Below are 26,902 nucleotides of genomic sequence, written 5' to 3' on the forward strand. Positions count from 1 at the left end.
TTTCCCAGATACAACCAGACCGACGGGTGCACTGGCCAAGGTTGCGGATTTTGGGGGTGCGATATTGTTTGAAAGGAGTGCGGCGGCTGTGAGCGGTTCGCTGAGATATACCGGAACATTCTTGTGAGTTTTGGAAAAGTGCATTTGGTGTCCAGAGTGAAGTACCATTTCAAACTGCTAACATGTGCTCAGATACAATGCTCCAGAAGTGCAAAGCCAGAAGGTATGTCCGATCATGCAGTCAGGCCTGCCCCAGTGCGACATCTGGTCATTTGGCATTTTGTTGTGGGAGGCTTGTCTTGGAGGCCTTGTATACACCACTGCGAGTGAGGATAAGAGAATCGAGTACACCCATTCTAGTGGGCTTCTGGAAGCAGCAAAGAAGTGCGTACCAAAATGCAGACAAGAGTCGGGAATTGATATCATCCTCAAAGCCACTCGGGACAAGACACTGCAGGAGGATATGAACAAACGAGTCAACTGTGCTAACCTGCCAATTTGCACACGGTGGCAGTGAGAGACCTTATTTCTTTGCTTTCGGCTTCAGATCATCAACCGTTTTATCATGAGCTAATAACTTTTGCCAGCACTGCTGCTTTAAATGGATGTGGACAGACCTTCCCTATCCAAGTCGACAGTCCTGTTCCTACATACGAGGTACGACGTGACGTGACAACTTCTGTCACTCAAACACACAAAATGCCTCTTGCTGATGTTGGACCTGACAGATTTTGAGACCCGAAATTCGAAAAGATATCATATGGGATTCTGAACAACAGAACAGATCTTTGCGGACCCATCCAGAAAACGGTTGCATCGCTTGGCAAATGGCCATATACTCTAACGGCGGGTTTGGTCGAGAGCGAAAAGACCAAGATGCATATTTCTTTGCGGAGGTTGCAGCGGCTAGGGGACATTCCGTAGCACAAGAGTCCGCTGGCTTATTCACCTGCAACCTTCTTGACGCCCAAGAAGCATATACCTCCAAGGTCGTGAGACTTCTTCGTTTGTCAACCCAGGGGGATCAAACTTCTCCTCTCGCCAGATCATGTCTCAACGGGGATAGTGCCGCAATGGCGAGACTTATCGACTTATCGCTGGAGGCGCCAACCCGAATTCACGATCACCGGACGGAAGCACGATTTTCCATTGGTTGTTTATGCTCGAATTACCAAATGAAGTCCTGCACATTCTGCAGCGACTAAAATCACCTCCAGGACAGCTCTCAGTCAAATTGGCGCTGACGCTAAACCAAGATCTCCATCCCCAATGGCCGCTTCAGCTTACTGGTACACCATTGTGTATGGTCATTCAGGTATATAGCTTGCCTGCAGTTAAGACCTTGTTGGCTCTCGGAGCGGATGCACTCGCGCCTGTGTATTCGGAAAAGCAGTACGATCAAACCGACCTTCGATCCTCTTGGACTTCGTTGCACATAGCTGTGCAATATCACTACCCTGATATCCTCAAAGTCCTTTTGAAGAGCGCTCCGCGTAAGAGGGCCATGGCCTGCATCAACACAAACCCTTTGTCGATAGCTCTTTGCTTTTCGTCCACCGTAGAGCGGCGAGCGATGCATGGTGCCAAAAGCAACCAGAACCTAAAACGCACCATCGAAATCATCCAAAGCCTCCAGCCCTTATCCATAACCGCAAGCAACGGGATCACGACAGGACTAATGCAGGCTATTGACTTACACACTACTGTGACGCTGCCTCTGCCCTTTTACAGGCCGAGCCAAAGTTATGTATCATGCAGTGTACTTCTCCGAGTGATCAAGGGCGCTTCCATCCCTCTATTAACTTTGCCGCTCTGCTGTCAGCGAGAAGAAACACAAAAGACAACCTACAAATCCTCCATCTAATTCACAAAGTACAACAGCAAGTCCCCCACCCTGATCATCCATGTCTCGACAGCCGCAGACGAACCCCCTTACACATGGCCGTCAGCGGACCGTAAAGCCTAGCCGCAGAATGGATTCTCCAGCAAGACAGCCATCTGCTCGAAGCCAAAGACGACAAAGGAAGAACCCCCATTATATTACTGCACCTCAGCAGCCAATTGCAACCTCCTCACCAACAACGGAGCCGATATCACTTCCACTGACAAGTCCGGACTCTCACCCATGCAGTACGCAATGCTACAGCAATAGAACCGATCTCGTCCAAGCCATGTGCAAGTCCAAATCCAAAGCGCACATCAACTTACAAACGGACAACAAATACGGCACTCCCCTCCACTGCGCCGTGATGGGAGGTTTCAGTGAAGTTGTCTTGGAATTTCTTTATACTGGTGCTCCCAATCAGACCTGCCCGATAAACTGGGCAATACCACTGCCATGACAGCAGTCAAACTCAACCATCTTAGCACTTTACGGCTTGTCCTGCGGTATGGCGCTGATACTGGGGCGCGGAATGCCAATGGGACAAGTGTGCGGGATATCGCTGTTTCTGCTGGGCCATCACATTCAGCAGTGGTGGATTTTTTGGGGTCCATGAAGCCTGCCCCGGGGCCCCTTACCCAGCCTGGTGGCCTACGTTCAATCATATCACCTGACTTTGGCTGGGAAACCACATGATGGTTTGAACTTTTCAGAGTTCAAGGAGGTCCAAGTGTGAAGGGTCAGATTCCAACAGGAAACACAAGGGTATCAACTCCAAGCAACCATACCTATATAACTTTCCAATCTTTTTTTATGTACATACACGTCATAGTCTTCGTTAAAAAAAAAAGAAAAAGAAAAAATAAGTGACTTCAAACCACCGGTACAAAAGAACCAAAAATCTACTCCTGACATCTCTGTATATATACCAACCAAGCAACCACCCTACACCAAACAAACCACCCCTTCTCTACCCTCACCCCCACTCCTAACCCTCGAACTCTCAAAATACATCAGCCCCTGCACATACCCCTCCCCAATCAACTCATACCTATCATTCTCCCCCTCCAAACTCACCGTCTTCACCTCAGGAGCAACCTCCCCCTCCCCAATCTCCTCCTCCATAACCCCCAACCCACCCCCACCAGCACCAGCACTCACACTCCCTGCCCCCCCATGCCCCCCCAACTTCCCCTCCCAATCCCAACTCTCCTGCCTCCTAAAACTAAACGAACTCCTACTCCTCTCCCTCTCCTTCCCAACCTCATGATGCTCCCCGTGACCACCCCCATTCACAGACCCCCTGCCACCACATCCTCCATACTTCCCACCCCACTATCCAACCCCCCCGTAGGAGAAAACTCCGTCATAGTCCCCTGATCCAAATCCCCCCCCTTACTCTTCTTCCTCCCCAACCCCCCACCAAGCGCTTTACTCTTCCACTTCAACCCAAAACTAGTCCTCATGCTCGCCCTCCGCACAATCTTTGCGAAAGCCGGCGGCTTCGCACTCGGACTTTCCCTCGGCACCTGTGGTACACTACTACCCTGCGACACGGAGCTCACCTGTCTTGGCCGACCGCTGCTCTTTCTCCTCACCACAAACGGGACTTTGGAGCCGTGGGGAACAAAAACTCGATCGCCCGGCTTGGCTGCGCCTGGGACGATACCCGCAAAGAAGGTGTTATTCTCCGGCGAGACAGTGATGCACACGGCCGGATCGGGGAACCGACTCAGGAACGCGAGAGCAGTGGCCTTGACCTTGTCGAGATTGGCTTGCACTTCTGGCTCGAGTATCCTCCTGTCGTCGTCGGGGTGGAGGGCGAGGATTTGCTGGGCAAAGGGGGTAAACCATCGGTGGGATGGGTCGGACGGTGTCTGAGGTGGGGTGGGGTTGTTGGCTTGTTGGTGGGTGTCGATGAAGCGGCTGAGGGGGGTTGGGTTTCGGGTGGCTGCTGGGATTTCAGAGTCGCCTGTCAAGAGCTCGAGGAGGTACAAGTCCCGTCGCCATTGGTCCTTGGAGTCTTCGTTATCGGGGTTGGGGTCTGGGTGTAGGGGAGCGAGGAACTTCCTCAGGCGGTGGAGGATGCTTGCGAGGTCTAGAGTTCTGCTGTCCGGGCGTAGATCAAGGTCGAAACAAGCGTGGACGGTGTCGATATAGACGCCTTTTAGGGTGAGAACAGGGGGTGTTGTGGTGCTTTCTGGGCCCTTGAAAGTGGCGGATAAACCCAGGGGTGAGCCAGCGTGAAAGCCTTGATTGACAGCGCTCCAGGTGGTGATCGAGTTTCTCTTTGTAGCCTGAGGGTCTCGATCGTGAATCTCACTGGGCATCCAGGTGCAGAATGGGGAGCTTTTGCGATACCCTGCACGGTAAAGGAGGTCGAGTGCAAACTGGGTGAAGACTTCGGGGCTGTCGAGGTGAGAGTGACCATAGCACATGGCAATGAAATCCTCGTGCTCGCTGCGCTTCGATGTTGTTGCAGGCCTGGCCGTCTCATGCTCCTGGACCTGAAGAAACTTCCAGGGCTCTTTCGCCCTTTTCACTTCCTCAAAGCCAGTGTCCACTGACCGAGAATGTCTGAGGACAATTGAGACTCGCTGTGGGTGAAGTGAGGATTGATCCGCTTCGTTCTCCGGCTCGGGCTCGGGCTCGGACTCAGATTGCGGCTCTAATTGTACTTCTGGCTGCACCTCTGGCTGCGGCTCAGGCTGCGGCTCAGGCTCTGGTACGGCTTCCACCTCAGATTCTGATTCGGAAGACTCTTCTTCTTCAAGTTCTGTTAACATGATGTTAGCACTCACATGACCATCAGTGTCTCCCAAAGAGCCAAACCTACCTTCTGCCGGGCGCCTAACCACCGCCATCCGCTCCCGTCGATACTCCAACTCATCCCGGATGATCTCATCGTCATTTGAGTTCAGGATCTGCATCAAAAGCTGAATGTCTTGGTTATTCTTGATGCCGCAAAACTCAACGAGCAATTCAGACAGCCAATGAACTGGAATCGACTTGCGGGTGTCGATGATGTAGAACCGGAGACTGTCGTCAACAACCTCTTTGGCCACACGGCTCTTGATCGGTACACCTTTGACCTCTTTCCCGTTGACCTTGACCTTGAGCTTGATGTTGATCCTTGTGCAAGAGTACACTTGGACATTGACGAGCTGGGTCTTCTTCCGGCGAAAGGATAGCCCTGAGATGGTGTTCGGGATAAGCTCCGCAAGATAGAGCGCCTTGCCCCTCAGCACCTCCTCAAAGGCCACATGCTGAACCGCATCGCCCTTATCCGTCTCCTGCCCAGCCAGCCTCCTAGACACAAGACGTTCCTTGAGACCAAGCTCCATAACAAGAGCTTCCATCCCGTCCATCTCAAAGAACCCAGCATCCAAAATTGACAGGGGTGCAACTCCAGATAAAGCCTCGATATGAAGCCTTTCCTCTGGAATGCACCACTCCTCCTCTGCAGAGCGCAGCACCACCGTCATCGATTTCTTACCCGTCAACCTGACCGGGAACATGGCACAGCTCGAGAAATCAGGCCTGTCCAAATCATGGGCTGAAACCTGCAGTTGCTGCGATATCTGAACCAGCAATGCCTTGATGTGCTCTGTATCAGACACATCAAGGTGACTGACTTCCAGGAGCAAGTTGTTCAAGTTGGCGTTGCTGATCTCGAGTAAATTTCGGAACAGGTTGTCGCGGTGAGGATAGAACGTCTTGATGCGCTGGATATATCTCAGACACGGCGGCCCATCCCAGACACACAACGAAGCGGGTGCCCACCACCCCACAGTCTGACCGCCCCTTCTGGGGATGTAGATGTAATTCTTGCCGTTTAGTGCGGATCTAGTCTTGTCAGTAATCAAGTCGAGCTCACAGTTGCACCTGTCACTGTAACTTGCCTGATATCCTTCATATCCCTCTCCTTGTGCCCATACTTCAGAATCGAACTCTCCAACTGCTCGTAAAGCTGCTCCATATCCCTTTGTGTCGTTGCCCTGCCAGACAGCTGGACCAGATAATCAAGAAACACCTTTGGCTCTGGCTCAACATGAACCCCGAAATGTCTTAAAAAATCCCACGACTTATCCTCCGGCTCGTTGACCCTCAGCAGCCGGTCAGAACGAACTGGGCGAGGTCCGGGGCGAGCAAGCATCGACTTGATGATATCGCAAATCCAACAGAACAAGCTATGGTCCTCGCTGCAGTGGTATGATAGTCTCTGATCAGCCAGCACCAGTAAGCTCTGCCGTGGAAGGGCCGTGTCCATCAACCTCGCCATGCTCCCACCGTGACAGGGAAACTCGAGCATCGACAGATCATTCGTCAGCTCCGACTGAGTGGAAGAAAACGTATGGATGGACTTGATATCCTCCTCGGAAAAGGTCCACTCGTAGCCATTCTGCGTTGTTGGAACGAACCAAGACCGGTAAAACTCCCAGTGGTGCTGCAGGAGTTCTAATCCTTTGATCGGATCGCGTTGCAAAAGTGCTTTGAAGTCGCTGTGAAGCCGGTGCGTATTGACACCCCAATCCAGGGGCCCAGGTTGCACCACACGCAGAAACCTTCTCGCTTTGAGGGTGTCAGAGAGCCACAAAAGCCCACCCGGTAGCTGAGAAAACGTCTTCAAATAGAGGTCATGAAGGAAAAGCAATGTCAACCTTGTCTCTTTGGCAAGAGAACTCGCAGAGTAAGGGTCTTTGTCTGGCAAGTAAACCCACGACAACCTCCAAATCTTGGACGGATCAACATTCGCTGCGCACCAAAGCTCCGGGATATCGTTGTTCTTTGGCTTCCAATTCGCGCGGTACAGAAACACAAAATCCTCGATCCTGTCCTGGAGAGTCAACGCAAGGAACCTCTGATTCGGAACATCAGGTTGATGTTCCTGAAGCAAAAGATCACAAAAGCTCATCTTGTCCGCAATCCGAGCACCTAGTGCCTGGAAGAACTTGGCCCGGTCGGCGTTTTGTCGGATATCGAGATCGATCCCTAGTGGGCTGATGCTCACGGGCAGCTTTAGGTCGACATCTGATGGGAGATACAAACGGCGTCCTTTGAAGGAAACCCACGTCTTGTCATGAACAGGGATAATCTCAAGGGTCTCGATAATCTCACGGTGGGTGTCCAACAGGGAGTGGAGAGCCTTGCAGAGAGCGTTATGCCACGACACTGGCATTCCCCGGAACTCTGTGGGGAAATTCGAGATGAAGCCTCCCAAGTCGGCGAGGAAGTCCTCCGGAGACAACAGCGGTACACCGAGTGCTTGAAGTTTGGCGTGAATTCTGGCGGGGTATTTGTCGGAAATGAGGTGTTGCGTCGAATATGCAGCCGGCAGTATGTTCCTTCCGTCCTGATCTTTGAGCCTTGTCGGAACGATCTTCAGCTGACTCGCGCAGACAAGGCGCCCTTGGGAGTCTTCAAGGACGGGATTCAGTGAGCAAAGGTCACGCAGACGATTTTGTACTGGTTCAAAGATGTCACTGCGTGTTGGTCCAGGGGGCAATAGTAATGGCCACCGGTAGAAGAGCTCGTGATAGCCAAATCGGTGAAAGCCAGGGATGGCATTGACCAAAGCCCGGCAGACTCCCTCCACTAAGGCCCTGTTCCACACATTGTCGATGATGCTTTCTCTGCTTGGGACAAGGAGGAAGTCACCATGGATGGACAACTATTGGCGCAGCTTCGTTAGCAAACCTGTTTCATATACTCAACTTCCCAGAAATCCAACGTACCTTGAAGCCATAATCTCTGATTGGCAAAAACGCATAAACCATCTGAGATTCTGGTGGCTCATCAAGCGGAATCTTAAGGGGAAACACCAAAGTCACCTCCGATTCCAGACACCTTGGGCGCTCTGGTGTGTCGGGCAAGTCCGTGACAAGATGCCGAAAGGCGACCTGTTGGTTGATCACATCATTGTGATACAATGACACCGGCAACAGTGTGTTGCGGTGTGGTGGAATATGATCGGCTTTGAAGACTGCTGTCGGCTTAGCTGTAGCCGTCGAACCCCGGATGAAACTCCTCAACGCTCCAGAACCAACAACCTTGCCGACTTTGACTTCTTTGGCCTTGGAAAGAAAGAGGAGATGACCGGGCTTGAGGTTCTCCAGGCCTTGTAAAACAAGGTCCATTGGATCTGAGGTGCCCGTCTGACGATCGTGAGTTGGACTGGCGATTTTGAGCAGGATGGCGGTCGTGAGCCCGGCAGCGTATTCCTCGGCGGGGAAGTCGTCGTCCCAGATTGGCCGTATCCTCCCAAGCTCCCCATCACGGTCGAATCGAAACGAGTAGTGCCCAGACCTGATCCAGACGCTTGATGCCACTTTGAAGACTGATTTGAAACCGAGACCCTTTTCTCCGATTAATCTCCGCTCGATGCCACATCCTCTCTGCGTGTTCTTGGAACTCTCGGCCGCACTGCAGATGGCCCTGACGTTCTTCTTCTTGAAGCCAATCTCATTGGACTCGACGAGAAGGTGGCGTTTCTCGACGTCATAGGTGAAGTGAACCTGCGGAGACGCGCCCCCATAGTCAAGGTCGTCTGCATTTTGGAGCAGCTCATAGATGAAGCGGGAAGTGGTGGTGGTCAGATTCTCACTCAGTCTGGAATTGTGTCAGTATCGATCGATGTCACCCAGGTGGATCAACAGAGTTCAAACACACGTCTTCAGCATCCCCTGGAACGCCCGGCTGGTCAAAAAGCCCGAGTCCTCCTGCCATCTCCGGATCTGAAGGATATGATCTATCGCCTCTTGCCTGGTTGCTGGAAGCCTGTCGTCGTCATCGTAGAAGTCCGGTGTTGGGAGACGGCCCGAGGGAGACATGATGTAATGGTGGTGGTCAATTGTCGGTGAAGCGAGAGCAAGGGCCCATAAAGACGACTAGGGGATACACTCTATAGTGGATACATTCTTCGATTGAAGTTTGGGAAAGGTACGGACACCCCGGTCGTTCAATTTGAAGCTGGGTCAGGTCGAGATAATGAAGCGAAAAATGAATCGTTTGTATGTATGTACACAATGGGAACGAACGAGTCTTGGGATTTCGGTTCCGTGAGGTGCTCGATCGAACTCCACATGTGAAAATGGAGATGGCATGAGCCCAGCCCAACGCGACTTGCTGCATGTTGACGTGCTGCTAGCCAATCCAGTGGCTTGGCGGGTGGTTGGGCGTTGTTGTAAGTGGAGCCAGTTGCGCTGGCAACTGCATCGGTGCAAGCGGAGATGGAAATGGTGATCCGAATGGAAGATGGACAGCAAAAGTGAAGCTGGTGATGCATGGAAGAAAGATGCTGATGTTGGTCGAGGGAGGACATGATTGGGTCTTGTTGGGCCTTTGGCAGTCCCAAGAAGTGACGAAGACGCAGCCCCTTGTTCCTCTGGCACAGTTAGCTCCGATTACCCCACATTCTCTTGAACAATGCCGCGGTTAGTGACTTGGGCAGTGTTTTTCTTATGCCCCTCGGCCCCTGAGCCCCTGAGTTGGGGTAGGCAAAAAGTAAAGAATGCCCATCTAGGCAGACGCAACATAACCCCCGATTCCAACCTAAACGATCACATACGACCATAGGCAGTTGAATACACGGGATCCCGTCCGCTCTCCCCTAGTTAAGCAATTGACCGCCAGACCAGTACTCAGGTGGGTGACCACTGGGGAATCCCTGGTGTTGTATGTTTTGACTTTTGTGTCATTCTTTTTGCCTTTCCTTGCCTTACTAGATTGTGTTAAACTCTTGTTTGGCTTATTGAGTTGATTGAACCAAAGGAAATGATTGAGAAACTACGCAGAAAACTGCTGAACAAAGAGTTTACCAGTCGAATGTTCGAGTTTTGATGCATCTTATTCGGCTTGCTCAAAATTCGAAAAACAACGAACCTCAAGTGACTTGTCTTTGATACTGGTAACTGGCTCCTTACCTTAACATATCGTAGGTCCAAGACACTGAAAGCCCCTAATATGTAAGAGGCACCGTTTGTCCAAATAGATATTACATTATCAATTTTTCTCTCTACTCTAACTCCAAAGGCAAATCCGTAAACCAAACCTTTTGTGAAGTTGTCGACGGCAGAAACTAGCTCAATATAACCATCGTTGGTCACAACTGCCCTTCTTAACAATGGTATCAACAACTGACAATACGTTATCGCACCCATTTACTGGCTGACAATGATAAGAATCGTCGGATCGCTCTCCCCCTCAGCCCCGGCATCACCATTCCGTCCGGTGCCAGCAGAATCCGTTCCGTTCCGCGCAGGGGAAGAGACGGCCGCAGCCTCGGACGTGGCAGTGGCGGCAGCAGAGGTCACAGACGAGGCAGGATCCGACTCTCCCGCAGCAGGGGGTGCGGCGGCTTCGCCGTCTTTAGCCTCATCAGCTGGAGCGTCTGCGGGCGCACCAGCCACCGGTGGTGCAGTCGGGGATGCCTCGGTCTCACCAGCCGCGGAGGTAGCAGCTTCGGTTCCATTGGCGGGCTTCATTATCACTCCAACACCTGCCCCGGCACCGCCAGTAGCCTTTGCTGTCTCCGTTACAGTTGCGGTTATGGTCGTCTCCCCTGCGACATCTGCACTGTCGGCTGCTGCTGCAGCTGCAGAAAGAGGTCCGAGGATGCCTTTCACTTGGGAGACGAGAGCGTTGACAGCGTCGATGATGTTGCCGGGTTGGTCAGCTTCTGCTCCCGCCCCCGCTTCGGCTGGGTTGGTGATCTGAGCCGGTGGAACGGTAGCGTTGCCTGCTGAAGTGGCAGGAGGTGTTAGAGTTGAATTAGCAGCCGGGGCTGAGGCAGTTGTCGGTGTGGGGATTGGTCGGACCACGAGAGGCGAGGCGGACACGGTTGCTGCTGCTGTGAGAGCTATTGTCAAGGCCACCTGTAGTTGCGGATATTGATAAGAATCCTTTTCAAGCGTAAAGGGGAAAGAATTATACCTTCTTGTTGACCATCTTGGATGTGTCGTCAAAATCTATATGATTTGAAAAAAGTGAACGGCACCGAACCTAGAAGTACCTCCACGACCAAAAAAAATTGAAAGCTGACGGAACAAGTGAAAGAGATCTATCCAGTAGATCAAGAAGGAGTGTAAACTTAACGTCAACAAAGAAAGAAAGATGAGCGTCTAGCGCCCGAAGAAAAGAGCAGAAGTGAGCAGGAAAGCAGTAGCGAGCGTTTGGCAAAACAGACAGAATCCGGAGACACAATTAGGATTTCGTGTTCCTTATTATACTGTGTCTTCTTCCTCAACTGCCATCCTTCCTGTCGACCTCCGCATAATGCAACGGGAAAATCATCGACATCGTTTTGCAAATCAAACCTCTGGTAAGCGTCCCATATTCGTGATCTGAATACATCTCAGTAAGGTGTGGCAAAATTGAAGTGCTTTGGGGTGAGAAATGTGAGATAAACTCCGACTCGAGAAGTCGTGTGATATACGCTTCAGTGTTGAACATCTGGCCAAACAAGAGACCAGCAAGGGTTTAGAAGGTAGAGGTTTCCGTGGCTGATTGACTAATGTGGCCCATTTTGATAACCTCGGTGGTGAGCCACATGAACTTGGCAGAGATAATCTTAGCTCAGCACGCGGCGCAGTCGATCACGAATGTCTGTGCGAAAGTAAGAGCGGCCGCAGCTGCAGAGTGCCAAAGTCCAGTCTGTGCTTGACCCCCCATCTTCTGGGATTTTGATCCCCAACAAGAGACATGTTTCGCGGTGAGGCTTGCACGAATCACGCTGCAGGGTCTGTCACGACCACGTTCACCAGCAGGTGAACCCTGGTCAGAACAGGTCCATAGTTGACGGCTTGCATACCGAGGGATTGGATAAGGCGAAGAACTGGGGAAAAAGAGACGAGGAGCCCCTGTGGCGCACATGGCATCGGTGGTCTCTGGGACAGAACAGCCAGTCAGAAAACCGTCCCAGGGAGAAAATGCTGCTGGCTCCTCCAGCATCCGTGATAAGCCGGGTACACCGGCCGTCGATTTTGCATAGTTGGCGGCTGAGACGGCCGCCGGACCGATTGGACCAGGTGAACAAAAACGAGGCTACCGGTGTTGCTTCTTGTACACCTGAGCTAGCCAAACAAACGGGAGCTATCCAGCCTACGAACAGGCTGTTGCTGATGAAGCTTTGGCGATGTGCCACGGCTCGCCGTTGAAGATTGCGGAAGGGTGGGGTATCAGCTCTAAGGGGATGAGGCGCCCAGACCAGGTGGGGGGTGGTGGGTGGGTAGGGCTTGGACGCGATAGGCTCCACCACAAACCGATCCTTCATGGGTTCATCATGAACCTCTTTCCCCATCGAGATGCCTTCATTTTCTGTGCAGCGAAGCACCTCGCATTATTCTCATGCCGGTGGCATTGCGATGGCAACACCTCTGTGCTGCCCGACTGTCCCGACGTGACCTCACTGCAGACCGACCGTCGCAATATCAGACAGCCTGCGCCAACAGTGTTTCATGCCACTCAGCAGCGCGTCAACGACGCCCTTGAACGCGACCTTTGTCAGCAGGAACAACACTTGGAACACTTATCACAAGCATCACAGGCGAACACTCGAGCCATTTGCAACCGCAACCTCCTATCAAAAAGACGCATTTCATCGCCATTACACATCCCGCGGCTCAACGTCTCCTTATCAACTGCCCAGACCTCTCCCCAGTCGTCAATCATACCTTATCCGCTAGTGCCATGCAGTCAATGCCTAGTGGACTGCCAGGGGGATCACAGGCCCAGACGCTCCCTCCACACACAACCTCTGCCTTGGAGCCCTCGACAACCTCATCGGTCATCTCGTCCTGCATCAGAAGGTCGCACCGTTGTAGGGTAGCCCCCTCTTCCATATTGAGACAGGGTACACGATGGTGCATCACTATCGTGCCGCCCGGGAAACTGGATGGTTCAGGAAGCCCTGATCCCCAGACCCCAGCTCCACGGTACCATCATGGACGACATAAATCTCCTAGGGCATCATATCACGTACCTACTTCGCATGGCTCTTGTTCTGGCCCACGATGGATAGCTTTCCTCGTGAACTGCTGTAGATCAAGCTGATCTGCCTTTGCTTTTCTTCATCTTTCCTTTCCTTTTGTGTTTCTGATCAGCTCTCAAGTATTGCATCTGCTTACTGCCGGCCCTTCTTGTTGTCTTGGCACCTTATTTATTGCCCGGCCGATAAGCAGCCCGCAACGTTGATACCTCGCCCGGCCTGCAGGTGTGCGCCGAGATTCCAGACGAGGATTGCGACTGCATATAGCCTTGACCCGAGCAATCGGCTTGGTCCCCGTCTCTGACGCAGCATTCTCGAATAGGAGAGGCCTGAGAACCAACGATACATGTAAGGGAAGACGGACTCCCACTCGCCGCCACATTGGGAAAAAGCAAGCAGCATCCCGTTCCTTTTCGTCGAACGAGAATTTCCACCCATCTTTTTCTTCTCCTCCTTTGCTCTCGACCTCGACGGTTCCTGTTTCTTTCTTGCGCAACATACTCTCCTTTCCCACCCTCTACCCGCGTCAATATAACTGCTGGCGAGTCTCAACTCTGCCGTCCGTCTGCAGTCCAACGCCCTCCACCGGAGCCGAGGCGGCAGTCAAAAGATTTTTGCAAGCGCCACTTGAGTGCAGAAACGGCCCGCAACGATCACCCGTGATCACAGACGCCGTTCCCATCCAAACTCTGCCGTGCCCCGCCCATGTTCAAGCTACACCCTACGTTCGACCAAGTTTCACGCACGATTTCCCCAACCTTATTTTCAGCTATACGGCTCTCTTGAGCCTCTTGGACCAGCATCATGTCTGGACGCAGCGCCTACGTGCGCAAAAAGATTACCGAGACGAAGACGGGGGAGCAACAAGGTCATGGTAGAGCCCGGGCAAAATCAACCACCAGCTCTGACAATGTCACCATTAGCGATTACCCGATAGGGTCCATGCCAGCGCTCCGCCAGGAGAGGGATCTTGTGACAGGGGTCGGAACAACAAACGCGCGATTCTTGAAGTTCTCTGAGCATGCTCGCGAAGATGAGATGATGGCATATCGAGGAGACGTTCCCTCCTATGTCCCTCAGAGCAGTGGAAGTCAGAGTGGATCCAGTGTGGATGGACGACGAGACGGCGCAAGCACTTCCCAGCGGAATAGGCCGCTTAACGATTTTGCCTATGCTCGTGCGCGGCGGCCGGTCATCAAGACGGAAGATGTGTCAGGGATAGAAAAGTCCGGGCTGCGAAGCATGCTGGACAAGAGGAGTGATGACTTTCGGAAGGGGTTGGCCAAGACTTTTGCTTTCAAGAAGAAGGACAAGAAGGGGAGCAACGCTGAGAAGGCTGGCGACTTTAGACCAGAGTCTTCGGCCACTGTGCGACCCTCTCCCATTTCAGCTGACTTCAACGACGGCTATGATGCCGACGTTTCACCCATCCAGTATCAACCATCGCCATCTGGACCACATCCCGGGGTTCCTTGGGACGACACAGGAATGCTGTCGCCTCCACCCTCCGGGAAGCTACCACCCACACCGGGCTCCTCAGGAGCGCCTCCTATCAGGCGGTGGATAGGAGCTGGAAGACCAGTTCAGCGCTGGAATAAGCTGCGGAAGGATCCAGAGCTGTGGGACCCCAACGGAGATGTGCTGGTGTTCTTTGGGACCAAGGGTCAATCTCCGCGGCCAAACCCGTCTTTTCGCTTGTCTTCGCACATCATTGAGGCGACCGAGTCTCGGTTCCTCATTACACTTTTACGAGAGGGCTCGACAGAAGAGGATATCCACTTGCCACCATCGCCTGCCGGCGCACCACCAATGCTGCAACGGCATAACACACACGGGCAACATCTTGCTGCAGGGGGCATCGGTCGTGGCGGGCACCCGACACCACCAGTTTCGGAAGACAACAGCTGGGAGGCTGACGGGCAGATCTCGTACGAACTGTACTTCCCAACCCCCGTCAGCATGAGCAAACTTGACCAGTTTCGACATCACATTACTACCCGCAATGTGTTTGCAATGCTCTACCACTCCTCCCTTGTTGGCTTGTCGTTATACCAAGCTCTGACAGATCTTCACTCAAGACTGGAGTCATACATGCCACCCGAAACTGACAATGTTGGCACGATTCTCAACTATCTATCTGCCCGCGGTATTGATGATGTGCGCAATGATCCGGAGACTGCCGTCAGCCTGCTGGCCTGGAGCGAGCAGAGCGACGTCCGGTGGGAGGAGGGCTGGCGCGAGAGCTTCTTGCATTGCGCGGGGATGTACTCACGGCTTGAGACTTGCTCTGATTTCCGATATCTCACTCCTATCACCAGAGCTCTTCTCGAACGCGCGTGTCTCGAGACACAGCTTCGTGTTCAAGCAGCGGAGGAGCGTCTCGCTGCCTTCCAGTACAGCGACATGTGGCCGGCAGCTGTGGCCACAGCAGCCAGCACCAGTGGTCCTGTTGGTGCTGCGCCAGCTAAAGCAGCTGCCGACAGACTGCAGAACTTTTTCGTTCAGTACTACACTCGGGAATATGGCTCCTGGCCGCCGCCACTATCACCCTCGGGAGGAGCAGATCCTTATGCCACGGCAATGGTCCAAGGAGTACTGGAAGAAGAGGAAGACATCTGGCTCACCCGGACAGTCGCTCAAGCCTTGCAAAAGGACTTTGCCGCGCTATACGACTACCTCGTCAACCGGGACATTGTCTGGGACGTGTCGGAAGCACGCTCCAGCAGGAAATGGATGATGGTCAGCGAAAGCGGCAACCGAGCCTTTGAGGCCGACACCGAAGACCTCCCGATGACGGACATGCTCATCGAATTTGACAACAAACACCGCTTCCCTCACATCCCGCACCCTTATCCCCTCGTCCCGGAATCCATCCCCCCTTCTCTCAATCCAAACAAGGACGCGCCATCCACCAGCGGAGGCGGCATGTTTGGTAATAAATCCTCCAAAAAGCCCACCGCCACAACCACCCGTGCTGGTGCGCTCGACCGCCGCATCCAACTCGCCTACACTGAAGCAACCAACATCTGCATCCTCGGCTCAGACTTCACCCACTCCGACCTCCTCGATGCCTTTTCCAAGTTTGAGAAATCCGACAAAATCTCCGAAGTTGACCCCGCCACTGCCCGACGGGGCCGATGGGTTCTTGTCTATGGTATCCTCCAAACCCTCGCATCCGTCTCGGTTGACGCCCCCAACGTCCGCTACCGCGACAATGTTACCTACCACCTCTCTCCCCGGCTCAAAGGCAACACCAAGCTCCCCCCGTGGAAAGGCTCTTCCAACCCCTCGGCCAACCCAGAGGCATCCCACGAGTTGTCCCACTGCTGGGTCATCCCCCAAACTTGGCGAGCCACTTCCCAGCACGGGGGGAGCAGCGTATCTAACAGCGGAGCGGAAGAAAACTCGACCGACGAGCAAGACGATTTTTACCCGGCTTATGGCTACGGTGGGAGGTCGTATAACTTCCCCTTGCCGTCCTCCCGGGCGCCCAGTTCGGCGGGTGGGTACAGGAATAACAACAAATCACTCCGCTCCGGCAGCAGCCGCGCACCGTCTACTGCGTATAGTAATAACTTGTCTTCTGCTGCGTCTGTCATGTCTCACTCGGAGACTGGCTCTGAGGCGGGGGGGTCGAGTATCTGGTCGCCTCCCCCTTCCTCGGCCGGGGGTGGATCACGGAGGGTAACCTCCTCCTCGCGACGTCGGGACAATGCCAAGGTTTCGGTGGCTCCTGGTGGAGGGGGAGGGAGGTATATTGATCCTGTTGAAGAAGGGGGGTGGGCTGCCCCGGGGCAGACCTATGCCTCCCGCCCTGGGACTGGGACTGGCACTGGGACTGGGACTGGGACTGGGATGGGGATGGGGACGGGGACGGGGACGGGGGGGTATAACAACAAGGAGGAGGGGGATGATGGGAGGAGTTTTACTACTGCTTATACCAGTCGCGGGGGGGAGAGGGATAGGAGCCGTGTGAGGGGGGGGAGTGGGCAGAGGGAGAGGAGCAGTCCGCCGGTGATACGGGATTTCGACTTTGATGGGTTGGATGTTATTGATGATCATGCTCCTTGAGGGCGGTTTTCGTTAGGGTGGCAGGTGTAGGTGTTGCGATATGGAATGGGTGGTGGTGTATCAATTATTTTGAGGGGATGTTTTGGGAACAGGCATGAGGGAGCAAGTAATGGTAATACACTGACACATCCGTTTCATTCACATCCAACGCCGTGAAGAAGGTTTAGCAGTCCTTTCCACAACTTAAGCCTGATTTGAAGGGGTGTTATTCCTGGCACAAACGCCCACCCCCCCAAAAAAAAATCCCTCTTGTCCCCCCCGTTGGGCTTATTCCAACAGTAAATACCCTCACCCATCTTCGCACCGAAAAGTGCCAAGATACCTGGGAAACAATGTCCTCAGCTTGAGGTACGCCTCGACCCTCTTGTTCAAATCTCCCTTCCTCGTCTTCTTTTATCCATATCTTTTTGACCGCGACGATCTCAAGGGTGGGGTATTCTCTAACCATATGTAGGCCGTGTTGGTTTCTAGTCTTCGTTTATCGCATATGTCTGCACTATTCCTTTGCTGTTTTTCCCATAGTAGAGAGTGTTGCGGGGTTGCCAGGGGAGGATGCATCGTTCTGTTTAGTGTGCGGCTGTTTGATGACTTCTCTTCTAATGAAACCGGGTTGAACAAGTTTTGGTAGTCCTTAAACGCCATCCAAGCAGCTGCGTCGGTTCCGAAAACGGCGTCACAGGAATGGCGAGGGAGGTGGATGTCGTCTGTGTTGTTGGCGAGGAAGTGGGTTGATGTATTGAGGTGATGAGCAGGAGACAAGGGTGGAGAGTATGCGGAGGAAGCGGTTTTGTAACGTGGTGATTTGAGCTGGGGAGGTGCTGGGGGGTAGTATCGAGTGAAGTTGGGAGGTAGTCCAGTAGGCTTGGAGGGCGGGGTAGGGGATGTAGTAGGCTGAGTGGTTGTTTGGGGTGGCGCTTTCAAGGTGGTGAAGGGGTCAACTACCGTGCTGACGAAGGGGAGGGGGGGGGGGGAACACTCAGATGGTGGTGGGGGGAGCAGCGGTTGCGAAGTCGTTTAAAAGGGGAGGATGTCATATTTATTTGTAGAGCCCTAGAATAAACAATATACACAGAGATGTCTTGGGAGCAATCGCTTCGTTCACTCATGACAGTTGGAGGCCTTGATGTTGAACGGCCGTGTGGGGTTGTGTTGGTGCCCATCAAACCGCCGGTCTTGACATTTTGCATCAACCACCCCTGATGGGCACTACAAGCTGCTCATCACAAAATATCACAGGGCGGCTACCTATCTTTCGTGTCAAAGCTCCTGCTATTGACTGGCACACAAGTTCCGATGACTTTTCAGACGACAGAGATATGAAGGATTGGGGATACAAACAACCAAAATCGGGACATTTCTAGCGCGACTCCCAGCCTGTTCATCAACAACCGCACCGTCGAGGCAAATCTATACAATCCCTAAAAAGCCAAGCACAACATCAAAAAATCCGCCAAATATACAAACGCTCAAAACTCAATGGTCGTCACGTCGTAGCCTCGAGCCTTAATATAAACACATTAATCCATCGCTCGTAAGATCTCCTGCCCTTGAACATCACATCATTTCCAAGAAAAAAACCTCATGTAACCCCCCACCCCAGCCCTAACTCTCCCACACTCAAACATAAGCCCGATGATGGCTATGCCCCCTGCTCCCAGAATAACTCCTCGACCTTCTCGAGCTCCTCGACCCCCCCCTCGACCTACTCACCCTCCTCGTCTCCACATACCTAACCTTCTCATCCCTCGCCGTATGCCTCCCATGCACCCACGCCATTAACGCCGTGATAAAAAAGAAGACAACATTCATGATTCCCATCGCAAAGCAAGCCTTGAGCATCCCGCAGGTCTTGTCAAAGTTAACGCTGACAACCAGCCACCCGTTTTGTCGCAGAATCGCCCCAGAGGAGCAATCTGCGTTGGCGATCCCACGGAGGTAGTACACGCCCGCGATGAGCGCGCCAAAGAGACAGAGGTCGATGAACCCGACGAATTGGGCGTTGTTGGAGGAGCGGTGGTAGGAGAAAAGAGTAAAAACTGCCCAGGCGAGGGCGAGGACGGAGACGATGAAGAGGACGAGGATGGAGGTTGGGGTCATGAGGTTGGCGGAGAGGTTTATGTTGACGAAGTAGGAGAGCATGCCGACGATGGGGACCTGGAGGGGATTGTCAGTACAGAAAGGGGATGTATGTATGGAAGAAGGGAGGGAGGGAGGGGGGCGTACGAGGGTCAATATCTCCATGAAGCGCCAAAAGGCGAACATGATTGCGAAGAGCATTTTGGCGATTTGTGCTTTAGGTCAGGCAGCTGTCTTTCGTTATCGTGCACGTATGACGTCCTCAGGGACAAGCGACCGCTGTATGTCTCGCCTCTCGAAAGGAATTCAGGGTCGAGCCTGTGTGTGTGTGTGTGTGTGTGTGTGTGTGTGTGTGTGTGTGTGTGTCGCAAACCAGACCCGACAAACCGGGAGGGCAGTGGGGGCCGAATCTGTGTTTTTGTTTACCAGCCGTTCGTTCGAGCGTTGCGCAGGAACCCGTTGGACCATCAAACAACCTTATTCTGACGTCTGTGTTGCTGCGTGGATGGAAACAGAAAGATGGGAGGAAGAGTAATAAAAAAAAAGGATTGCTCGCGATTTGTCAAGAAACGCCGCGCCCACCCGACGCGGCGCAGCTGACACGACACCGCATCCTGATTTTTCCCTCCAGCAGCATCCGACATCTTCAACACCTGCAGGAGGAGGCTGGGGGGGGGGAGTGGCCCGTCGTCGGTGAGTTGGATGGTGAGCGGGGGGCCAATCAGAGGGGAATTGTTGTGTGATGTTGTGAGGAGGAAGTGGGGCAGTCACCACGTTGTCGCAAAGTGGTCTGTGCGGAAGTGTTTGCAGGGAAATCCGAGAGGTTGGTGCCTGGTGGAGGTTTTTATTTTTGTATTTCTTGGATGAACCTTGATGGACAGGCACAACTACTTCTTCTTCTCCTTGGAGCAAGGAGCACTGCTATGCTCTATCCCCGCACCGCCCTTGTTATCCAACTCATCAAGAGCCTTCTGTATCGCCTCCCCGACCTCCTTGTCAACCCGATTAAACATCTCGATCGTCGCCTTCTGTACTTGAGGAAGAGCCTTGCCAACATGGGCCGCAACATTCTTGGCAAAGACCTTGTCTTCACCGTTGCTCTTAAAGATCTTCCAGAGATCACGAGGCTGCTCAAAGTCTTCGTCTGTCACTTCCGACGAGAACTGAGTGACTTTGCCCACCCACTCATCGTGGGCAATATCTGCTGGGCCGAGACGAAGAGAGCGGAAGGAGGATCGGACTGGGACAGTCAGCATCGAGGCTCTGTGTCGAGGGGTCAAGTGAAGGACTTACCATAGTCCGGATCACCGTCATAGTTGCCGTCCACACGCATCGGCCCGTCTCTTTGGTACGGCGAATAGACGTACTGGGCGCGGTTGCATGGCAGCTGTTGGTAGTTGGGACCCACGCGGTATCTGGCTGCATCCGGATAGCTAAACATTCTCGCTTGCAGCATGGGATCGGCACTGGGGCCGATGCCAGGAACCATCGTGCTGGGACTGAAGGCTGCCTGCTCAATGTCCTGGAAATGGTTGTCGGGGTTGCGGTTGAGGGTCAGCCTACCAATGGGTCTCAGCGGGTAGTCCTTCTGTGGCCAGATGCGGGTGATGTCAAAGACATTCCAGCGGTAAGTTTCCGCCTCCTTTGGATCCATGATCTGGAAGTACATCGTCCAGGAGGGGTAGTCCCCCTTCTCAATGGCATTGTACAGGTCCTTGATATGGTAGTCAGGCTCTTCTCCCGCCAACTTGACAGCTTCATCAGACTCAAGGTTCTGGATCCCAGCGTCAGGCTTGAAATGGATCTTGACATATTTGAAAGTGCTGTCTTCTGGCTTGCCGAACTTGAAGGTGTGGTTCCCGAAACCGTTGATGTTGCGCAGAGACTTGGGGATACCGCGCCCTCCGAAGAGCTGCATGAGGCAATGGACACCTTCCTGGTTGTTGTTGTGAAAGTCCCAGAACATGGTCGAGTCAGGGACGTTGGTTTGGGGATGTCGTTTGTGGGAGCGGTTTAGACTCGGGAATTTGACGGGATCTCGGATGAAAAAGACTGGAAGATCGTTGCCGACGAAATCCCAATTGCCTTCTTCGGTAAACATCTTGAGGGCGAACCCGCGGATGTCTCGGGTGGTGTCTGAAGACCCCTTCTCTCCGGCTACTGTCGACAGGCGGGCGAGGACCTTGGTCTTCTTGCCCACCTTGCTCAGGAAAGCAGCGGATGTAAAGTCTGATACATCGTGAGTGCACTCGAATTCACCCCATGCTCCTGCGGCTTTGGCGTGTACGACTCTGTGCAAATGACAGTTAGTGCCTGCCCATGGGTGAGCGCGAGGTCGGCCCTACCTCTCAGGAATCCTCTCCCGAGGAAAGTGGGCGAGGGTCTCTATGAGCTGGGTGTCTGATAAAAGTGATAGCTGCCCTCCCTTGGGCTTTTCACCACGTAGAACAGTTGCCGCGGTTGGGTCATGGACAGGCCGGCCTGGGCAGTGCTCAGTCAGCTGCGTGTCACAACACAGAGTGCTTACTCGGAAGAGGTGATAGAAGATGGGTAGGTACCTTCGGCCAATGTAACGATGGGGGCGTCGTCCTTGCACTGCCATCAGCATGGACCTGCTTGCCTCCATCATGGTGTCTGACTTACTGGAGTCATCTTGAAGCTGTCAACCTCTTTCCTGCCGTTCCAATAATAGTGGTACAAAAGGATTGTTTGGAGTAGCAGCTATTGCAGCCACAACTTAATCATTAACACTCGATTGATATACCATCTCGCACACATCCACGCATCATCAACATATCATCAACATCGGTGGATAATCTGGTGTCATTGACGTCACCGCTCTGAAATACTCGCAGATCGTACCACCCATTACTACTCTACGATCATTGAAATTAATCCGATAACAAGTTATTTGTCTGGTGAATCCGGCTCTCGAAAGGTTGTTCGTGGAAATAATGGTAATAATGGTGTGTAAATGCATGACGTGCCAATGACAGCATTACCAAAATGTGCTGCTGTAACCGTCCTGCACAACAATCACTCAGCCACCTGCAGAACCGTGTAAAACACAGCAATCGTGATTATCGGAGAAACAAGCCGCTCAATACTACAAAACCGGCATTCACCCCCTTCTTTTCCTAAATACCTTGGCAAAAGCTTGTTCCAACCCACACGTCCGGCCACGCAGACCATCCCCATGGCCCCCGCAGAACCCAACGCACTGCCTTTCAGGCCAAAGGGGGAGACACCTCACTTTGCTGAGGAGAAGGAGGGTTGGAAGGGATATGTCGAATGGGAGGAATTCCCCGAGAAGAAGAAGCAAGCTCAGGAAGTCCTAAAGAGATATGATTTTCCCGAAGTGAGTTCTCGCAGCTGACCGCGGTCACCCCAACACACACTCACCATTCACATTAGCCCCCCGAGTTCCAACTCATCCCCCTCCCAACCACCAACCCCGTCCTCACGGGCGAACGCTGGAAGCAGTACCACTCCGCCTTGGGCCTATCCCACATCTTCCACCACAGCTGGGAAACCGTCCTCCAAGAAAAGTCTCCAGACATGACCCACATTCTGCAGTTCCCCTACAACGGCGAAGCCCCCGGCGACCGCCTCATCAAAACAGAACTCACAAACAACAAAGACCACTTTGTCCGCAACCACGGCGGCATCCCTGACATCGATCCCGCTAAATGGACTCTTGACATTGGCGGTTTGGTTAAGAACCCGAAGAAACTCACTTTGGCGCAGCTTCAGGATGAGAAGACTTTTCCTAGGCAATCTAATATTGTCACGCTTCAATGCAGCGGTACTCGTCGGATAGAGCAGATACATGAGTACCCTGGCGATGGCGACGAACTGATCAACGCGCCGTGGGGGGAGGGCGCTATCTCTACTGCGAGATGGACGGGGGTTTCGCTTAAGAGGGTTATCAAGTATTGTGGTGGTCTTGTTGATGATAAGGGGGCGGATAATATCGAGTTTTATGGTGCGGACACGTACTTTAAGAAGGGGGGGGTGCACAATTATGTTGTTAGTGTGCCGTGGAGGAAGGTCAAGGCGCATGAGGTGCTGCTGGCGTGGGATATGAACGGGGAGCAGCTGCCGAAAATTCATGGGTTCCCGGTGAGGGTGGTGGTGTTTGGGTATATTGGGGCGAGGAGCGTCAAGTGGTTGTATAAAATCAGGGCCATCCACCGGCCGAGCATGGCGCCGGTGCAGCGTAAGGAGTATTTGTATTATACGCCGCAGATTGGGAAGCAGAATGCGACGTACAGTAATGGGTTTTCCATTCAGGATATGCCGGTTAGCTCGGCGATTATTACGCCGAAAAATATGGATCAGATTGTGCATGAGGGGAGGGTTAGGCTGGCGGGGTGGGCTTACTCTGGGGGAGGGCACTGGCCGGTGAGGGTGGAAGTTAGTGGAGATGGGGGGAGTATTTGGTATGAGGTCCCGACGGAGAATATGTCTACCAAGTACTTTTACGCCTGGAGGACATGGTGGGTTGATTTGCCGGTTGATGCGGAGGGGTGGTTGGAGATGTGCGTGAGGTGCTGGGATAATGCGATGAATACGCAGCCTACTTTTGTTAGGAGTGCTTGGTAAGTAAAACCCGATTATGGTGGAGGGGTTGGTACTGACTGATAGATCAGGAACTGGGACTTGCACGTCACTTCCTCTGCTCATCGCGTCAAAATCTACAGTATCAACAAGTCGAGGCCGAACACTGCTGCGAGGCTCAAGCAGTTGGAGGAGAACAATACCCCCATCGTGCCGATCACGAGACCGATTCAATTTGATTTGGAGACTGATGAGGAGTATGCGAAGGCCATGGAGTCAAGGGCTTGGAGGGATCCGTTGGAGTAGATGCCTGGGGATTTTGCCCATCAGGTTGTTCTAGGTGGGTCAGGGGGTTCGGGGGTACTCAGTGGTAATGTGCCAAGACTTTCTAACTTCTGTGCTGCACAAATGTTGAGTCTGGTCCAGATTACCGGCGCTTCATCTTTGCGATTTCATGTACCCCTATTTCGTTCTTTCTTGTGGCAGTTGATGTTCTTCGATGATGTATATGCCTGTCTAGTAAACGAGAAACGTTGTCCAGCTCGTGTAGCTCTGAAGAACACGCAAATGACATCAAAGAAATTTGCCGAGTGTAGCTCACAGCAGGTCACAACAATCCACGATACGCACAAACAGCAACGCGTTTGATGATCCTATCTTTACTCATCTAACGCACCTCCGCTGCTGCAATGACCTCCAATTTCTCAACCGCATCCTGAAAACTCTCTACCGACTCCTCATCACTCTCCGAGTCCTCCTCCTTCCTCCAAAAACCATCCTCCCACGTATTCGACCTCGAACCCAAGCAAGAAAAGAATCCAGCCTCCATCAAATCCTCCTCACCCCTCCTCATATCCAGTGCCGCATTGATGACACTCAAAAGTTCATCAAATGCCCACACCAGCTCCTCCGTAACATCCTCTCTTTGACGTAGAATAGCCTTGAAGTTGCCGAGTGTATACTCCTTGTCATGGTTTGGCCGAAAGTGACTCGCGTTCGCCAGAATATCCATCGTTCCCACGTCACCGTACAACGCCGCAATTTTGATGAGATTCGGCCCTTTGAGACGAGGCCAGACGCTGTATTCTGACCATCGATCGAGAAAGAGACGTAAGACGTTGTGGCTGTTGTATGTAATTGCCGTCGTGAGAGGTGTCTACCCTGTGATGGCCGTGGTGTTCAAGTTAGCACCGTACTCCAAAAGGAGCATGGCAAAACTGGCGTTGTCATTCCTTGTCGCATGAATAGTGGCGTCTTTCCTTCCACCGTACGGGTGTTGACATCAGCACCGAAATCCAGCAATCTCTTAAGCAGAGTAGCGTCCTTGCTGTTCCGCGAGGCGACGCTAAGCGGACTGCCTTTCTGGACACCTTTCGGGGGAAGAGGGTCCGGATCTGCCCCTGCCTCAAGGAGAAGTTTGACGCATGCAGTATGACCCTGAGCTGCTGCATTGGACAATGGTCCAGAGATCTGGACATCCATGATGTTGGGGTCGGCACCAAAGCTGAGCAGTGTGGCCACTGTCTGGACATCACCCTTGGCCGCAGCCCACGCCAGCGGAGTGCGTCCCATGGAGTCCTGTACATTCGTATCCCCAGGGTTCCGAATAAGCTCCTCTTCTAGGATCTGAAGCGAGAGCCCCAAGACAATCTTGTGAATTTGCGTAAACTTGGACGCCTCGATGAAGTCGTCGAGAAAATAACTTCCCCGTGTGATTGTCCTGATAGCTTCTGTTGCCGCCTCAGATAGCCCACCTTCCAGCAGAAAATGACACGCCTTGAGTCTTGGACTATTGTCAAATTCGGATATCGGTCGGTAATCGGCGTCTGCGCCAGCGTGAACAAGAAACTTGACGGTTTCGTACTGCTTTGCATACAAGGCCCATCTCAGCAGAGTGTAGCCGCGGCTTGTGCTGACATCTCGTGGGGAAGCAAGTCCATTATTGAAGAGATACTGCAACCCCCGTGTGTTACCCTTTTGAGCAAAATCAACGGCCTGAGAAGAGTCGGGTATTCTTCTGAGAGAATCGAGATACAGTGATGGTCCTCCGTTGAGGGTTGTCACGATTTGGAGTCTGATGATGGTGGACCACAGTGACATGGGAAACCAGTATTCCATGCTGACTTGCCTGGCACGAGCACCGCGGCATTCTTCGCTGTCGCACTTTGAACTGCGAAGTGGTAGTCCAGAATACCCAAGAAACAATCTTCCCAACAAATTGTGTAGAATTGCTGGCGTTTGCAGAACGCTGCTGAGTGTGGCAACAGCATCGGCAGCCGGTGTTGCATGTTGCAATGAAAGGTCGAACACGAACACCGATGGTGTCTTCGGAGCATACTGTCGCTGTTTTCTTTTCCAATTTCGAGATTGTCTGTCGTTTTGTAGTTCTCGCGAGGCCCTGGTATGTTGAACCAATCTGCGAAAACTGTCGCTCATGAAGCAGTTCTGTCTGCGCCCTGATGAGCGCCTCAACACGGGCAACACGCTCGTCAATGCCTGCCATTGAGCTCATAAACGCTTTGCTCATAGCAAGATGCTCTTGTGTCGATTGAATGGAGGATCTGGTGGTGAGTGATGATATTTCTTGTATATCAAGTCGAATCTTAACCATGTCTTGTCTGTGTCAGGAGATGCAAATCAGTGTTGCCCTAGAATAGATGGATCCAATAATCATACGAGTTGGAGGCTCCAAGAAGAATGTTCAAACTAGACTTGACTGTTCGAATGTCTTCTTGCAGGGTTTGAAGACGGCCCTACTCTTTGAGCCATATGCCGGCTTTGAGAACGGGGATCTTGTATTCCGACGATGCCGCGGTGAGCCGCTCAACGATGGATGCGAGTTGGTTTAGTTTGAGTCGTGCCTGAATCAATAAATGAGGAATGGAGCGTATGGTCTGCTGTGAGCCCAGAAGATTGGACCGCTCCTTCAGGAGTGCGGCGACCTGTGAAAGAACGACCTCGAGATCGGCCACCTCGTTCCCTATGGCATGGATGCGCCCCGGGAGGCATTTGCAAAGTGAGCGCAATTCAGAGATGGCTGAGCAGGTAGAGGCTGCAAGGCTAGCCACCGTGATGATACTGGCAGCGAGGGATAAGGGGTCCATGACTATTGGCTGTGTGGTGTCGAAGGATCCGTGGTGATGGAATCGAACAGGAGACTGTGTCAAATGTCCTATCGGGTGCTCATGGAGTGAAAATGGCAAGTGATGACAGCCGGCTTGTGAGTTTTGCTACATGTCGACGATGAATTCAAATGCAATGAGCAGGTGTCAAACGTTGCGGGGTTGCGAACGTGGGCAGGAGACGGGCTACCTGAATGCCACATTTCT

General features: G+C 52.8%; 7 protein-coding genes across 7 annotated transcripts; 2 read left to right on the top strand and 5 right to left on the bottom strand.

The window, feature by feature from the left end:
* Positions 1-3,174: 3,174 nt before the first annotated feature.
* Positions 3,175-9,131, bottom strand: QC761_508110 (uncharacterized protein; the record flags this gene model as incomplete). Its single annotated transcript, XM_062880023.1, is given in 5 exon segments — positions 3,175-4,706; positions 4,719-5,728; positions 5,785-7,553; positions 7,618-8,491; positions 8,552-9,131. The coding sequence occupies 5 exon segments, from the start codon at positions 8,710-8,712 to the stop codon at positions 3,175-3,177; spliced, it is 5,346 nt and encodes a 1,781-aa protein (XP_062731341.1). The 5' UTR covers positions 8,713-9,131.
* Positions 9,132-9,861: 730 nt separating this feature from the next.
* QC761_508115 (uncharacterized protein) lies at positions 9,862-12,065 on the bottom strand. The gene is made up of 2 exons (XM_062880024.1): positions 10,814-12,065; positions 9,862-10,758 (listed from the first exon to the last, which is right to left on the bottom strand). The coding sequence occupies exons 1-2, from the start codon at positions 10,826-10,828 to the stop codon at positions 10,042-10,044; spliced, it is 732 nt and encodes a 243-aa protein (XP_062731342.1). The 5' UTR covers positions 10,829-12,065; the 3' UTR covers positions 9,862-10,041.
* A 1,605-nt stretch (positions 12,066-13,670) lies between these two features.
* QC761_508120 (uncharacterized protein) lies at positions 13,671-16,937 on the top strand (the record flags this gene model as incomplete). Its single annotated transcript, XM_062880025.1, is given in 2 exon segments — positions 13,671-16,719; positions 16,738-16,937. 2 exon segments carry the CDS (start codon positions 13,671-13,673, stop codon positions 16,935-16,937), a joined length of 3,249 nt encoding a protein of 1,082 aa, XP_062731343.1.
* Positions 16,938-17,894: 957 nt separating this feature from the next.
* Positions 17,895-19,214, bottom strand: QC761_508130 (uncharacterized protein; the record flags this gene model as incomplete). The annotated part of the gene is made up of 2 exons (XM_062880026.1): positions 17,895-19,091; positions 19,161-19,214. The coding sequence occupies 2 exons, from the start codon at positions 19,212-19,214 to the stop codon at positions 18,555-18,557; spliced, it is 591 nt and encodes a 196-aa protein (XP_062731344.1). The 3' UTR covers positions 17,895-18,554.
* Positions 19,215-19,849: 635 nt separating this feature from the next.
* Positions 19,850-24,138, top strand: QC761_508150 (uncharacterized protein). Its single transcript, XM_062880028.1, has 4 exons — positions 19,850-22,371; positions 22,428-23,614; positions 23,666-23,943; positions 24,000-24,138. Exons 1-3 carry the CDS (start codon positions 22,210-22,212, stop codon positions 23,877-23,879), a joined length of 1,563 nt encoding a protein of 520 aa, XP_062731345.1. The 5' UTR covers positions 19,850-22,209; the 3' UTR covers positions 23,880-23,943; positions 24,000-24,138.
* On the bottom strand, positions 19,901-21,832 carry CAT1 (catalase A; the record flags this gene model as incomplete). The annotated part of the gene is made up of 5 exons (XM_062880027.1): positions 21,657-21,832; positions 21,572-21,602; positions 21,359-21,494; positions 20,307-21,304; positions 19,901-20,253 (listed from the first exon to the last, which is right to left on the bottom strand). The coding sequence occupies exons 1-5, from the start codon at positions 21,663-21,665 to the stop codon at positions 19,901-19,903; spliced, it is 1,527 nt and encodes a 508-aa protein (XP_062731346.1). The 5' UTR covers positions 21,666-21,832.
* Positions 24,139-24,240: 102 nt separating the features above from the next.
* QC761_508160 (uncharacterized protein) lies at positions 24,241-26,677 on the bottom strand (the record flags this gene model as incomplete). Its single annotated transcript, XM_062880029.1, has 5 exons — positions 24,241-24,729; positions 24,765-25,910; positions 25,986-25,998; positions 26,090-26,191; positions 26,331-26,677. 5 exons carry the CDS (start codon positions 26,675-26,677, stop codon positions 24,241-24,243), a joined length of 2,097 nt encoding a protein of 698 aa, XP_062731347.1.
* Between the last annotated feature and the right edge of the window lie 225 nt (positions 26,678-26,902).

This window comes from Podospora bellae-mahoneyi, chromosome 5 (genome assembly GCF_035222275.1).
Source record: "Podospora bellae-mahoneyi strain CBS 112042 chromosome 5, whole genome shotgun sequence".
NCBI lineage: Eukaryota > Fungi > Ascomycota > Sordariomycetes > Sordariales > Podosporaceae > Podospora > Podospora bellae-mahoneyi.

Excerpts from the sequence above, each read along its gene's own strand:
- QC761_508150 (XM_062880028.1), top strand. The coding sequence starts at position 22,210 with ATGGCCCCCGCAGAACCCAACGCACTGCCTTTCAGGCCAAAGGGGGAG. Across the intron at positions 22,372-22,427 it reads AGAGATATGATTTTCCCGAA|CCCCCCGAGTTCCAACTCAT; the intron begins GTGAGTTCTCGC and ends CATTCACATTAG. Across the intron at positions 23,615-23,665 it reads ACTTTTGTTAGGAGTGCTTG|GAACTGGGACTTGCACGTCA; the intron begins GTAAGTAAAACC and ends CTGATAGATCAG.